This window comes from Sus scrofa, chromosome 9 (assembly GCF_054392235.1).
Source record: "Sus scrofa isolate SSC_HxYL_T2T_F1_AM1 chromosome 9, Sscrofa_HxYL_maternal_Yorkshire_Landrace_v2.0, whole genome shotgun sequence".
NCBI lineage: Eukaryota > Metazoa > Chordata > Mammalia > Artiodactyla > Suidae > Sus > Sus scrofa.
Genome location: NC_139391.1, coordinates 6,929,981 through 6,944,950, shown reverse-complemented (window position 1 = coordinate 6,944,950; position 14,970 = coordinate 6,929,981). Strand labels below are relative to the sequence as shown.

The 14,970-nt window shown below is 56.2% G+C and overlaps 1 protein-coding gene across 10 annotated transcripts in view; it reads left to right on the top strand.

Annotated features, from left to right (window-relative positions):
- CLPB (ClpB family mitochondrial disaggregase) overlaps window positions 1-14,970 on the top strand; it is a 299,259-nt gene that overhangs the window by 249,286 nt on the left and 35,003 nt on the right. For all 10 annotated transcript variants that reach the window (XM_084975058.1, XM_084975060.1, XM_084975057.1 and 7 more), the window contains one exon: window positions 11,247-11,344. In XM_084975058.1, coding sequence (XP_084831184.1) covers window positions 11,247-11,344 — 98 coding nt within the window. The remainder of the gene's footprint in view (window positions 1-11,246; window positions 11,345-14,970) is intronic.

Below are 14,970 nucleotides of genomic sequence, written 5' to 3'. Positions count from 1 at the left end.
GGTGCATCCACGCCCAGCCCTCCTGAGACTCTGGTCCACGTTCCCCCGGGGGCGAAAGGCATCATCGTGTTACCCCGACGAGCAAGTGTCTGTGAGTCTGATGACGCGGCCCTCACTTTCCACCAAAGCCGTTTCTCTGAGACTTTTCTCCCAAGTCCATCCTCTCTCCTGTGTCTCTGCCACCCTCGTGCAGACCTCCTCACTCTCACCCGGACTGTTGTCGGAGCCCTCCTGCTGGTCTCCCTACCTCTTGGCTTTGACCTTGCAAAACCCTGCCATCCCCTGTTCGGAAACCTGCAGTGATTTCTGGTGCATGTGAGATAAGCTCAGCCGTCTAGTCTGCATTCAGGTCTTGCTCCGGTCCCCATGAAACTTCTGCCAGCCTGTCTCCAAGAGGGGCTGGGGGCGATTGTCTGCCTCAGGGTTGGGACCAGAGCTCGGAAGGCCTGCCAGGGGCATGGCTGCAGGCAGCGGGCTCAGGGACACAGGAGCCGCCTCTGCCATGGGCCCCTCCACTGCTCGTTCTCTGGGATGGAGTCCCTGTCATGTCTAAACCTTTGCTCGTTTACTTTTTTATGCCTAGGCTGCCCTTCCCCCACTTCTCCACCAGTCAGCCCCCTACTTGGCCTCCAAGGGCCAGCTCCTTTGTGTCTCTTGTCACTTTTCCCGGTTTGCCCACATGAAGTGAGTCACTTCTTAGCTCTTAGCCCACAGCAGTTTTATTCTTTTAAAGATTACAACTGAAGCTTCAAATGGCAGAGCGTAGCGTGTGTCTCCTTATATACCCTCTTCTCTCCGTTCCTCGATTCTGCTGCCAGTAGCACTGACTAGGTCTCTAACCTGCCGAAGGCCACGCAGTCTCCCTTCTGTCTTCTAAAGAGATGGGGTGGCTGGCTCCCTGCTCAGCACCCCAATCTGCATGTGCCATTGGCGAGACACGTTTTAGGAAGGAATGCTTAGTGGTGGTAATCGTATAAAATGACAGTAGCTGTCATGTATCGAGTTCGAACTCTGTACCGGGGTCTGGACTAAGGCTTTATCTCTTTTTATACTTAAAATATCTTTGTAAGTTTAGTATTCTCAGTGCCTACCGTTTCCATATGCACATCGGGCTGTTAAGTGAGTTGCCCAAGTTTCATCCTTAGTAGACGGCAGAGCCACTGTGGTGTCTGGGGTTACGATCTCAAGAGCAGGCTGCCGACCGAGCCTCCAGAGCCTCCGCAGGGTCTTGGATGAGAGAGGTGCTCTGGGATGGTGGCGGGTGGTCCAGTGAACAAATGAATCAGCATTCCTCCCGTTGAACTTGCCTTCAGGCTGAAGGGAGGCTGGCTGAGCATCTGTAGCTTATGCCAAGAAGTATGGATTTCGTCTCATCTCCTCACGCCCAACTACACACAGACACGTTCGCTCCCACTCAGTAACAAACTGCCTGGAACTCTTTGCCGGCTCATATTTACAAGAGAATGTGATAAATTCCGTATTGATCCCTCCTGTTCCACTGTAAATTTTGCAAAAGATGATTAAATAGAGCAATAGAGTCTGCAGGCATTGTGGCTCAATATGTCGTGGAGTGGCGTATCGACCTCCTCCATCCAAAGGCAGCCAGCGCCTAGCCCTGCTGCCCCAGACCAGTAATTAAAATCCTGGGAGACTGGGATTTAAAATCCAATCATATCCCTGAATCAAGCCTTCTAGCCTCCCCGTGTGACGAGTGCAATAAGGTAACGACAGGAGCATGTTTATGTCTGTGCTGAAGCTGTCCCCACAGGGTGGGGAAGCAGTGGAGAGCTGGGCAGCCCTGCTGGCTAAATCACTTCGCTCTGACACCGCCGCCACTTGTAAGACATTCTGTAGGCACGGAAACAAGTCCTCGCGGAACACCAGATTGCCGCTGTAGGAGCGAAATGTGCCCCGAAATTCACAAATGGGCTTCAGCGTCCACTGCTGTTTCCATAGCCAATAGTTGATGTACACAAGTGATTTGGCCTTGATTAAACTGCAGCCTTTAGTACCCAAACATGTGTTTGAAGCTCCATGGGAATTCTTTGATTGAACCCAAGCTGAAGCAGCCTTCCCTGTGCCGAGGCCTGTAATCAGGGCGCGAGATGGCACTGAACTAAACTTGTCCATCTGCTCTCAGCACGACCGGGAGCTCCCTGAGAGCAGGGACGGTGTCTCTGTTCCCCTTTGTGTCCCTCGCACGGTACCAGACGAGACTCTCAGAAAGGATCTCTGCGAGTTCCTGCTGTGGCGCAACAGGATCGGCGGTGTCTCTGGGGCGCAGGGTCCATCCCCGGCCCAGCACAGTGGTTTAAAGATCCAGCCTTGCCACACCTGAGCCATAGGTCACACCTGTGACTCGGATCTGATCCCTGGCCGGGGAACTCTGTATGCCATGGGGCGGCCACAAGAGAAAGGAAAGTATCCCTGAATGAATTAAGAAACACAAATAGTTTTGAGAAAGACGCCTGTAAACTGCTGTGTAGACGGACCACATGGTCGCTCAGTCCATGCTTGACCAATCACCACCAGCGCTGGGGAACTCCCTTGTTCCTGAGGCTGCACAGGTGCTCTTTGGACCTTTCTGGTGGTTAAAAACTTCTTTTATGGAGCCACAGTCTACTTCCAGGGGTCTTCGTTTACCGCTGGGTTCCTAGAGAATGGATGGACATAATCCCTGGTCCACCTGACGCCCTTCAGACACCTGGAGATGCAGGCGCGTTCTCCTGAGCCACATTTTCTCCAGCCTAAACCTCCAGTCCCTTAAACCGTTTTTCCTCACGGGGCTCCTAAACCCTCTCTATCTCACTCACCCTTCTTGGGACAGTTTAGACTGTCATCCAAACCCCATGCCCCCATTTATCGCCGTTAATTTTCATCTCATTTGTTTCTGCTTCGTAATGTGCCTCTTCCACCATGTGCGTTTGGGGCTCTCCGCCCCCCCCCAACTCTGACATCTGTAGATCTCCTGACTGGGCCACCCCCAGGTCAGGGGGACATGCTGACCCAGGACCAAGCCTTTCTGCTGCCACTGGAACCTACCTTCTCCGTCACTCTGATCCGTCCTTTGCTCCGCCCTGCCCCTTGGGTCTGGTTAGTCCACCAGTCACTTACTGGTGTCCACTGTGTCCTCGGGGCTGTCCCAAGACACCCCAGCAGACTTCTGAAGAAGTACGCATTCTCCCTACCTGCCCTGCTCGAGCAGCCCAGGTCGTCTGATGAAGAAGGGAATGAGGCTGGTCTGGCGCGACTTGGTTTCCGTGAGCCCATCCTGAGGCCTGGCGGTCATCAGCAGTTCCTTTTCTAAGCCTTCACCGCGCATCCCTTCAGTAATGCATCCGATTTGGGCGTAAGACGTAGACGGGTTAAAAGCACGCCATCGGGAGTTCCCGTCGTGGCACAGTGGTTAACGAATCCGACTAGGAACCATGAGGTTGCGGGTTCAGTCCCTGCCCTTGCTCAGTGGGTTAACGATCCGGCGTTGCCGTGAGCTGTGGTGTAGGTTGCAGACGCGGCTCGGATCCCGCATTGCTGTGGCTCTGGCGTAGGCCGGTGGCTACAGCTCCGATTCAACCCCTTGCCTGGGAACCTCCATATGCCGCGGGAGCGGCCCAAGAAATAGCAACAACAACAACAACGAAAAGACAAAAGACAAAAAAAAAAAAAAAAAAGCACGCCATCGGATGAGCGCTCCAGGGCTTAGCGGAGGAGGCAGCCCGGGTAGGCTGCCGTGGGCCCAGAAGGCCTCGGGGCAGGGCGCTGCAGAGCGTGGGGTCGAGGCGGGAGGCAAAGACAGTCTGGCCCACTGAGGAGAAGTGGCCTGGACCCTCTGGCTCACGTGGTGGGCTTCATGGCACGGAGCGAGAGCCCTGGACGGGAAGGGCTCGGCGTCCCTGCCCTTGGCCTCCGACCCTGCCTTGCCCAGGCGTCCGCCGGTCTGTTTCCCTCCGAGCTTCCTCGGAACAGCACCTTCTGCTCTCCTCCAGCTCGCGCAGCTTCCCCGTCTCCCCAGCTCCTCAGCGTGCGGCTTTCTTGTTGGGGGGGGCGTGTCATCCTCTCTCCCCCTCCTCCCAACGCCACACTGTGGTGTCTCTGTTTCGGTCCCTAGCTGGCTCCTGCCAGTCTGGGTTCTCCCTCAGGGCGAGAACTGGTCTGATGCCACGTGCGCCGAGCCCCCGGCCCAGAGTCCGTGCTCGGTGAGTGTCTGCGGGTGGCCCGCTCCGTCCAGCCGAGAGGCAGTGGCTCCGTTGCATGGACTTTAGAAATCCACCTCCCTAAGCAGGGGGTCCCAGCGGACTGTGTCTGTCAGAGAGTTAGGATGACAGAGAATTCCAGACGACCTTCTGGAGGCCAGCCACTGTGGGCCACCTTTTCCCGACAGGGGAGCCCCGAGTGGGAGGGAAAGGACTTCCGTTTTGTACTCTTCCCACAAAGCTCTCTGTCCCAAACCTGCATCTGGAGCCGCTCCCCCCCCCCACCCCGCCCCCGTCTTGGTTTTTGGAGCATCTGAACACACAGGAAGGGAAGAAGAAAGATGATTTTCCCCTCTTTTGGAGTCCTCGGGCCTTAGGTAGCACTGTGCAGTAGGAAGCTAGACCTGGCTTCATTGAAAAAACAAAATAAAGCAAAAACTTTATTGTGTAAAACTTCAAACATACAAAAAGAGTCTAGTATCATAGGTCCCAGATGTACTGTTTATCTGCGGAATTACTGAGCGAAGTATGTCAGCTCTCTCAGCCTCTGGTTTCTCAGTCTTTGCAGGATGAACAAGGGCAGTTAACACCCACCCATGGTCAGCCGTCTCCTTTCACTTCACTCTTTCCCCCGACTCCGTTAACTCCTCTGTAAAATGGAAAAAATACTACCTCTCCTGCTCTGCTGGTCAAGTTCTCAGCAGGAATTGAACAGAAGGAAGAAGTCAGCACACGACACGGCGCGTGCTGAGCGCTCGGGACAGGTTCCTGGCCTCCAGGCATGTCTGCAGGGGCGCGTGTGCGCGCGTCTGGCTTCCTCTGAGAACACCCAGCACTGCAGTCTGGGGGGAAGCTCAGGGAGCATGCCTCTGTTCCCAGGGCTTCTGTACGTCCTTCCACATTCCCGTCAGGCCTTCTCTGTCACCTTCGGCCCCTGGGAACACACACGAGAACTGGTCTGTCTCCGACCTAAGGAGCTACACACAGACTAGCTGTGAGGAGCTGCAGGAAAGGGAGGGGTGGGAGGACAACTGGAGCCCACAGACGCCGAGCCCTGAGAGCTGGAGGTGGGGGAGGCTCCCCAGAGAAGGGCCTTCAAGAAGGGCACAGGCCTGGATAGTCAGGGAGACCAGGGGCAGGGTCCCAGGCTGAGGAGCGGCCCCGGCAACAGTGAGTAAAGATGTGTGTGGAGACCCGGCAGGTGCACGGCTTCTCTCAGGTGGGCACCCTGTCTCCCTGGGAGTGCTCCCTGAATGGGGAGCCCAGCCAGAAAGCAGAGACCTCTCCCCACTGACGTATCGGACCGTGAGAAAGCTCTCCCTTGTAGTCAACAAAAACTTCTAATTGGAGAGAATAAACTATTGAACTGGTGAAAACCAGGATAAAGGTGCTAAAGGAGCAGCCATAAAAATGGAAAGGAAGGGAGTTCCCTATGTGGCTCGGCAGGTTAAGAACCTGACGTCGTGTCCATGAGGACTTGGGTTTGATCCTTGGCCTCGCTCAATGGGTTAAGGATCCTGCATTGCCGCAAGGTGCGGCGTAGGTCAGAGAGCGGCTCAGAACTGGGGTTGCCAGTGGCTGATTCTGATTCTAGGGTTCTGATTGGACCCCTAGCCTGGGAACTTCCATATGCCGCAGGTGCAGCCCTAAAAAAAGGGGGGGGGGAGGGGAAGGAAAGCGTGAATGTAAAAGTTATGACAAAGAACATTGTAGAGCCTATACAGTCTTTTTCGCCCCAGTCTTTTCCAAGCTTTTTGTCGTCTTCTGTCCAAACAAAACTCCTAAGGTAGACAGACCAGCGGTCATTACCAGCAGAGAAGTGAAGCAAGACCCCAGCCACAAAGCCGGGAGTGGTCACCCCCATCCCCCTGGTTCCCAGACTGTGTGCTCTTTTCGAGGGGTGGCAGGGAGCCAGCTGCAGGTCGGGGTGGGGGTGAGTCTTGAAAACTGCAGTGGTGGGAGGTCCGGATCCCTAAAGGCCAGCAGGACTGATAGACCCGCAGGGGTGGGACGAGTGGGGCAGCGGGCAGTGTTGTCAGTAACAGAGGCTCACACATTTGTATGGGGCCGTTAGCGTGGTGGTTTCTCAGACCCGCTTGTGTACATCATCTTGAATATTCACAGAGGTGGCAGAGGGCCGGGACAGAGTGGTGTCAGGAGGGGGTAACACGCCTGACCGGCCGCAGCCCGACCTCTCCGGGTCCTCGGTCTTGGACGGAGATGGACTGTTCTAGCCCAGTGATCAGTGTCGTGGGATAGGAGCAGAGGGGCCTGTGGGGGCACAATGGATGGTACCAAGCCTGGGCTTGGAGGGCAACAAGAACGCTCTCTTGGAGAAGCTTGAACTGAGTCTTAAAAGGTGAACAGGTGTTTACCGAAGTCCACGGTGGGAGTAGGGCTGGACAGAGCAGTTGGGGCTCAGACCCTGCCCTCAGTTTAGAGGGGAACCTTTGGAGGACTGTGAGCTTGGGCTTGGGTCCTGGGCATGTTCAGGGGATCCAGGGTGACCCACCTGTTTTGAACGTGATGGAGGGAGTCTCTTCTTAAGGATTGGAAGAGCTCATCAGAAAGCCTGTGATTATGTCAGACCAGAGGCAGGAGCTGTGCCAGAGAACAGTCCATGGGCCAGGCCTTCTCCCCATCAGCACCGTTTCCGCTGCCTTACCTGCCCTGGGTGCTGAGACCCAAACGTGTCACTGGCACCAGCCAGGGCCAGTCCGTGGCCACCCACCCCATCCTACCTGCCTGGCCCCAGCCCTATTGACAGGTCCCCCAGAATCTGAAGGAATTCAAGACAAATGGTTAAGAGGATGGAGTTAATAAAATTTGAAAAATTGAGGCCTGTCACTCCACTAAACTTTTTTCAATACCACTGACAGAAACATATTTCCCCAATGAGTGACCTTCCGCAGCTGTAGCGGGCAGGCACAGCCGCAGCAGCGCTGCCAGGAAGCCAGGCTGCTATTCATCAAATATTATAAGCTGGGACACACTAATCTGGAGCAGGAGCGGAGGGAGGGCCCCGCGCGCTGCTGCCCGGGGTGCTCCAGGTGTTGGCCCCCCGCCCCCGACAGCCGGTGGGAGGTGACGGATGGCCTGCGATTAGGGGTTGCACCTCCACCCAGCCCTCTGCCTCGCTCCCAGAGGCCTGACCCTCCTGACCAGCTGCTCGGCCCGGAGGGGCCCCGGGTGGGAGGTAAGGGAGGTCAGGCCAGGGCACGGGCCATCCCGATGCCCCGGAGAGGGCGGCCGGGGGAGGCCCGGCGTGCTTATTTATTGGAGTGTAATGGTTTGTGGCCGTTGGTCGTGGAGGTGAAATCGATCAGTTGTGGAAGTCAGGTTCTATCAATTATTACAGCAATTAGTCAAGTCGGAGCATCAGAGCAGGGGCACGGGGCGGGGAGACTGGTACTCATGGGTGTTATCCACGGCGCCCCCGCCTCAGCCTGCCTAAGTGGGAGCAGACGTGCGGCCCGGAGGCCCCAGAACCTCGGGGCGCCTGGCTGGCCTCCCCTTTGGGGGGTGGGGGTGAGGTGCTGGCCGAGAGCTTCCTGTGCCGGCTGGCCCAGGTGTAGAGGTGTCCTACCTGTCCCCATCCCACCCTTTATGAGAAGTGACACGACTCCTGCTAGAAATTACTCAGTGGCCGATGTTTATGGCCCACATTTTTCATCTGTAAGCAAATATAGATCACTGACAGCACTTGTTTGAGGTGGCTGCTCTCACCCTCTGTTCCTTCTCCCCCTCCACCCCTGCTCCGGGTTCTTATGCTCTTCTTTATCCATTTCTCACTTTTTATTTTAGCTCTTCTCTTCCTTCCCTTCCAGAGGTCTCTCGCTGATCCCCCTCCCACTTCGGCCCATATTTAGTGACAGAGCTCCCTCCAAGGCTGCCTGAGAAAGGAGAGGTTTTTTCACCGTGAGAGTGTGGCTCTTTGGGCCCCGCCGTGGTCCCGGGGCTTCGGGGGAGGGGAGGACGCGCTGTCGGTGCCGAGCCTCGGAGCAAGCAGGGCTGGGCAGGTGCGCAGCCCCGTCCCTTAGCCGCGGGCCTTCCTGAGCCCCCGGTCCTGCTAGCCGTCCTTCGGCCACCTCTCGTCCCCATGAGACGCTAAAGCGCCAGAACTGTGCCTAGACTCGAACTCTAGAAGAGGAGCCTGCAGAAAGATGGAGACGCAGCAGTCACAGGGGGCGAGGAAAACCCGAAAAGTGGTTTTTGGATCTCGAAGAATTTGCCTGCTAGCTAGAGCCCAGACGTCCTCCTTCCCCGGGCGGTTGCGTTTTATCCTGTGAGCAGTGAGAAGACAGAGAGATTGCTCAGGAGGGGTGTGTCACGGCCACCTTGGTGGGAGCGTAGAGAATTGGAGGAAAGGCCACCCAGGGTGGGAGTCCCCGCCGTGGCACGACGGGGTTGGCAGCGTCTTGGGATCACTGGGACTCGGGCTTGATCCCGGCCCGGCACAGTGGGTCAAGGAGACGGCGTTGCTGCTGCTGCAGCTTAGGTCATAGCTACAGGGCAGCCAAAAAAAAGAAGAAAACCCAGGGTGAGTTCAGCTCCTGGTCCAAGCAGATAACCAGCTTTGTGACCCTGGGCAGGTGGCCTCACTCCTGAGTCCAGTCTCCATGTCCACAGCCTGGGGTTCTGATTGCTGCCCTTCAGATGCTGTGAAGATGAAATGCTATAAGGTGCAGAGAGCACAGCGCCTGGCACGTGGTAAGAGCTCAGTAAACGCCAGGGGCTGTATTATCATCGTCTCCACTTCTAGATACATAACCAGGAGACGTGAAAACATATCCGCACGAAGACCGGTACCTAAGTGTTCACAGCAGCATCACTCATAATAGCCAGATGGGAGAAAGGGCGCAAGTACCCATCAGCCGATGACAGGTCAGCAGCACGGGGTACGTCCACAGAACGGAGGGTTATTCCACCGCGGAGCGGAAGCACGTGCTCTCTCCCCACATTCACGCCGTGTCACGGATGACACATGCCGCACGTCAGTGAACCTTGGAAACATGCGAAATGAAAAGAGCCAGGTGCAAAAGACCACCACGCTCGGTGTGGTGCCATTTATGTGAAATGTCACATAGCGACAACCGTCGGGACAGAAAGGAGACTAATGGTTGGGCAGAGGGACTGTCTCTGATGATGGCCTTGGGGTTTCTTTTCAAGATCGTGGAAACGGCGTTAGGTGTGAGGAGGTTGTATGACACTGCGGATTATTTAAATCCACTGAACTGAAAACTTTAAGAGGTGTGTGAATTATATCTCAGTAAGAAATTATCTGTATTAATGTTTTGTATGAAATTCCTCTTAGAAAATAGGATGATGTATTCATTTTTCTTACTGATGAGACGTCTCCGTGGCCTGGATCACACTTTCTCCGCTCTGTCCCTTCCCCTCCTCCTCCCAGCTCACCTCTTCCTCTGCAGCCCTGCCAGACGGCTGTGTGTAGATGCTTACTAAACGTTTGCCGTTGTCAATAAGTTCACGGTCCTTTAAGGAGCAGAGAGCATCAATCGGAAGAATGGTTTTATATCATGATATAAGTGTTTCCACAGCCTGAGGTTGAGAAACACTGATTTTTTCTGTCCATGAACAAGCAGTGGCTGGGCAGCCCGCCGAGCCCGGCCTCGTGGCGAGGCGGGCTAGCCTGTGTCTTTAGTGTCCTCGGCCACCTGATTGTCTCCTCACGCCAGGGACTGGGTCTCAACCCTTCTTTACTTCTGGACAGCATTCCCACCGGAGACGGTCCAGGAGGACTGGCTGACCTTACCTGGACGGTCTCCGCAGTACGTGGTTCGTGCGCATCTGCTCTGTTCTGGTTTCTTGCCTTGAGAGGAGCGCCTTCGGGGTGGGGCCAGACGCGATTCTCCCGTGTCCCCAGGCCCCACTCATTCAAGCTTTGGCAAATTGAATGAGGTGGACGTTTTTGAAGAGGAGAGTGGGCTGAGGGAGGGAGATTCTGACGGCATGGGCCTTAGTGCAACCTTTCCTCCACGACAGCCAAGGCTTTGCGCCAAGCACACACTTCATGCGGGCTCATCAGCTTCTGCCACTTAAAAGCAAGTTCCCGTTGTAGTGCAGCGGTAACAAACCCACCTTGTACCCGTGAGGATGCGGGTTCAATCCCTGGCCTCGCTCAGTGGATGAATGATCCAGCGTTGCCGTGAGCTGTGGGGTAGGTTGCAGATGCAGCTCAGATCCTGCGACGCTGTGGCTGTGGTGTAGGCCGGCACCTGCAGCTCCGATTCAACCCACGACCTGGGAACTTTGATATGCCGAGCGTGCGGCCCTAAAAAGACCAAAAAAAGCAAGAGAAGGTGGATGCGTGGTCCCCAGAAAGCCTCCCCCTTTCTCACGCTTAACATCTTTGTCCTTAAATCACAGGCGGTAACATTTGGAGGCCGTGCTTGCCTGCACGCACGCTCAGCAGCAGCTGGCGCTGGTAAGGGCTGGCTCCGACAGGTAGCTGGTGGGGCCCTGCCCTTTCAGAGGACTCTGCTGACCCTGGCAGGCAGGAAGTACCTGGAAGGAAGAGAGCATCAAAGGGGAAGGAGGGGCAGGGAGATGAGAGAAAGGGGCCTTTGCATCGTCATTTGTGGTAGTCTGCGCTGTAGATTTTTATATGATCTTTATGAGTGGATATTCATCTCTGTGCAAATGTTTGATAGTACAGGTGTTTCGATGAATAGTGCGTTGGTGTTGGCGTATATTAACCTATGTGCGTGTTTGGTACATCTGTTAGCACATTCAGCTGCGTGTATTTGTGTACGCACTGCACCCCTGTGTACACAAACGTGTGTGTGTGGCACCCCTCTGTGTGGATAGCGTGTTCCAGCACGTGTAGGAGCCTCAGTACCTGACCTCTGTGTCCGAGAGAACTACGAACCCCTCTCTCAGAGTGGCTTGACCTATTTTTCAGTCCCTTGGGTTTTTGTTGCTCTGTATCTCCATGGGCATTACTTCTGCTGAAATCAAGGCCCGGGCCCCTCCGAGGGAGGCTCAGGACCTGCTGATCACTCAGAGACTCTGTTTCTCCTCCCTTCCCGTCAGGAGCCAATCCCCTGCAGAGGAATGAAATGGGACACACACCCTTGGATTATGCTCGAGAAGGGGAAGTGATGAAGCTTTTAAGGACCTCTGAGGCCAAGGTAAGTCTCGAAGGGAGGGGAGGGCCTGTGGGCGCTCCTGCTGCATTTAGTCTTTCACTCATTAAGTTAGGTTGGGCTTCCCACCAAAGTCCATTTCTCCTTAGGGCACTATTGTCTTTTTCTTTTTTTTTTTTTCCTTTTTAGGCCGCACTCATGGCATATGGAAGTTCCCAGGGTGGGGGTCCAGTCCGAGCTGCAGCTGCTGGCCTACATCATAGCCACAGCAATGCCGGATCCTTGACCCACTGAGCAAGGCCAGGGATGGAACCCACATCCTCGTGGATCCCAGTCGGGTTCGTTACTGCTGTGCCATGACAGGAACTCTGTTGTCCATTTAAGTACACATCCAACCCCAGTCTCATCAAGAATAGGACGCTGCCCCTTCCATGACCAGTAGAGGCCTGGGGCGCTTCTGACTTCTGAGGACCAACCTTCCAGTTCCGTGTCTGGGTACTGGGCCTTCCTGCTCCTTTTCGTAGGAGGAGGGCGAACAAGGTACCATCTTCAGCCTAAGTACCGTTTCCCCAGGCCTCGTGTACTCTCTCTGCAGCCTCATCAGGTAGCCTTTTCGCATCATCAATCCTTCCAGAACTGTTCCCTGACCCCTCCCCTCCACACACACTCCAGAGAGCCCTGTATAGAGTCTTAGCCAAAAACTCTGCGTCTGAACCCCCTAAAAACAGGCCACCTTCTGCTCCTCCCAGCCACCAAGTCGAAACTCAGGAAGTCCTTGGCCGAATCCAGGAACTGAGATCACAGATATCAGAGCTGGCAGGGACCTGAGAAATCGTCGCGTTCACTGATGGGAAATCTTATCAAGTCCAAACAAATAAGTCGGAGGAAAACAGAGCTGCTCTGGGTGCAGGAAAGGCGGCCCGGTGCCCCTCCTGCCTGGCCCAGCCCTTCCTCTGGAACAGCCTCCCTGGCCGCTGTGCTGAGGGCCACGCGTTTTACGTCTCTGAGACCGAAATGAGGCCTTTCTTCCTGGGGAGGGGGGCGGGGATCCCGACCTGCCTTTGGTTCCAGAGCGAGTTACCGTCATACTGCAGGGTCCCGCAGGCAGGGCCGGAGCTGAGGGCTCAGCTGCCCGTGGCCGTGCCCTTTGCAGCGTCGTGGCAATCGGCTGATGGGCTGAGACAATGAAGGGCGCAGGCCCCAGGTAGTGGCAGACACTCTCTGTGTTTCGAGTGAGAGCACCGAGGTCACCAGCCTGAGACCGACGAGACGAGGGCTGGGGTCCCAGCTCCCCAGCTCGCTGCCTGGCTGGCCTGGGCCGGCGCATCCCCTCGTCCAACCTCAGTTTATCGCTGGGAGCTGAGAACATTGTGACCGGATGCCTTCTGAGGTTCCGTTCAGTGCACGGTGGTCTGCGTGGCAGTCAGGACCGACTAGATTGCGCTGTTTTAACACCCCTGCGTTTCAGTGGCCTAAAACAACAAAGGTTCGTTTTTACCTCCTGCTGCAGGTCCATCGTGGGTCAGCCGAGGAGGGCTCTGTTCGTCCTGGGTCCTCAGGGACCTGACTGGCCGAGCAGCCGCCCTCTGGGAAACGGCTGCTTCTTGCCAGAGAGAAGAGCGCTCTGGAGGGCCTTGGCCCTGCAGCCAAAGGCCCAGCCTGGAAGCAGGGCCCTAACGTCCACTCCCCACCCACTGGACAGAGCTAACCCCCTGTCCCCGCCCTGGAAGTAAAGTCTGCTTCCCCAGTGCCTCCGGGAGGTCCCTGAGCACGTCTCAGAGCACCGTCGGGGCTGCATTCCCATCATCGTCTCCCCTTTCGGAGGACCCGGGAGCAAGCGCTGCCCTGGGCCAGGAGTAGCGCGTTTTGTCAGGTGGTGTGACATGGGGCAGGCGCTGGTCTGGTCACCTAACGGAGGGCAGGCTTCATCGCGCCAGCCGAGGTGGAAGGGTCAGGGCTCCTGAGGGACCCTTAACAAAATTGCACTGCCCAAGAAATGCCTCAGTGTCAGCCACGTCGGGGCAAGGCTAGGGTCCCCAGGGACGGAGGGCCAGTTGCGTCGTCTGTGCCGGTCAGATCCCTCTGGACCACAGAGAGCAGCAGCAGATGCTTCCTTTGGGGTGGACTGAACTCTAAGAATCTGTGCAGAGAGGGGCAGGAAGGGGGCAGGAGGAGCTGTGCTGTGAGAGGAGGCCAAAGGCAGTGGGCGTCTGGCGGAGAGAGGAGCCTGCACGTAGGCACAGGGGCGCCGTGGCTGGGAGGAGAGGCGGCCGGGACGGAGCGGGTTCACGGCTGCAGGAGGAGCGCCCTCCCAGGGCGGCGGCTCCGGGGAGCAGCTGCCGCTCGCAGCTGGAAGAGCACTCAGAGCCAGCCCGGGGCTCTGTCCCCTCTCAGCGGGAAGACCGTTGCTCTGTCGTCACCTCCGGACACTCGGGCTCTGTCGGATCTGGTTGTTCTCCTTCCGGATGTCCAGCTGTCCACTGAGCTCCTCCCGATGGCTCTGCAGTCCCTCACATGGTACCCAGTGAGCCCCCTCGGCCCTCCCAGGCGGCAGCGGCGTGGTCTTCGTCTCCCTTGCTCGGCATCCCCGTGTGCACACGTCCTTCCGCACTGCTTTTTATCCCCCGGCTGGCACACGCCGCCTCTTGGGAAGTGTGAGGAGCTTTCAGGGGAAGGACACTGCGTTAAGCTGCATGGTCTCGCCCTGCTTCTCACTGGACTTAGGTCACATGGCAGCGCCAGGACGACTTGGGTCTGGAGGGTGCCCCAGCCAGAGACCTCGCCTGCTGGCTCTTGGTCTAGACTCGGGTCACCGCCACTCCGGTCTTATCCTCGTCCCCTTCTATCCCCCACCCCCAGCTCGGCTTCTTCCCCTTGCACCTACCTCTCTGTAGTCAGACATGTGCTCTCCGTAGGAAATCTGTAGTTATGAAACTCATCTGTCCCATTACGGAAAATTCAGAAAGGAAGATGGAGAGGATTAGCTAATTGAGTGCGTGTTTGTGAATGCTCTCCGTGTGCCGGGCTCCGGGCTAGGCGAGAAGAGGACAGGTGGGAGCTCACAGTCTGGGGCGGAGGCAGGTGGTCGTGAACACGACACCACTGAGTCATCAGCCCTAGCAGAGCCCAGGGACTGTGGAAACCCAAGGTGGCTTCTAATCCTGCACGGGAGATCAGGGAAGGCCTCCTGGAAGAGATGTCAGCTGAGCTGAATGGCTGTTAAAAGCAGTTTAAGGAGTTCCCGTCGTGGCGCAGTGGTTAACGAATCCGACTCGGAACCATGAGATTGCAGGTTCGGTCCCTGCCCTTGCTCAGTGGGTTGACGATCCGGCGTTGCCGTGAGCTGTGCTGTAGGTTGCAGACGCGGCTCGGATCCCGCGTTGCTGTGGCTCTGGCGTAGGCTGGCGGCTACAGCTCCGATTCGACCCCTAGCCTGGGAACTTCCATATGCCGCTGGAGCGGCCCTAGAAATGGCAAAAAAAAAAAAAAAAGCAGTTTAGCCCTACTGCCTCTACCTAACTGCTGTCAGTGTTTTTAATTACTTATAATGATGTAGGTACAATTTATCAAGTGCCTCTAGGTGCTCTAATACATGTTTTATACCGGGTGCTTTTATAGTCTTTCTAATCCTGTAACGAGTCTATGAAGCAGATTTTATTACCCCCATTTTA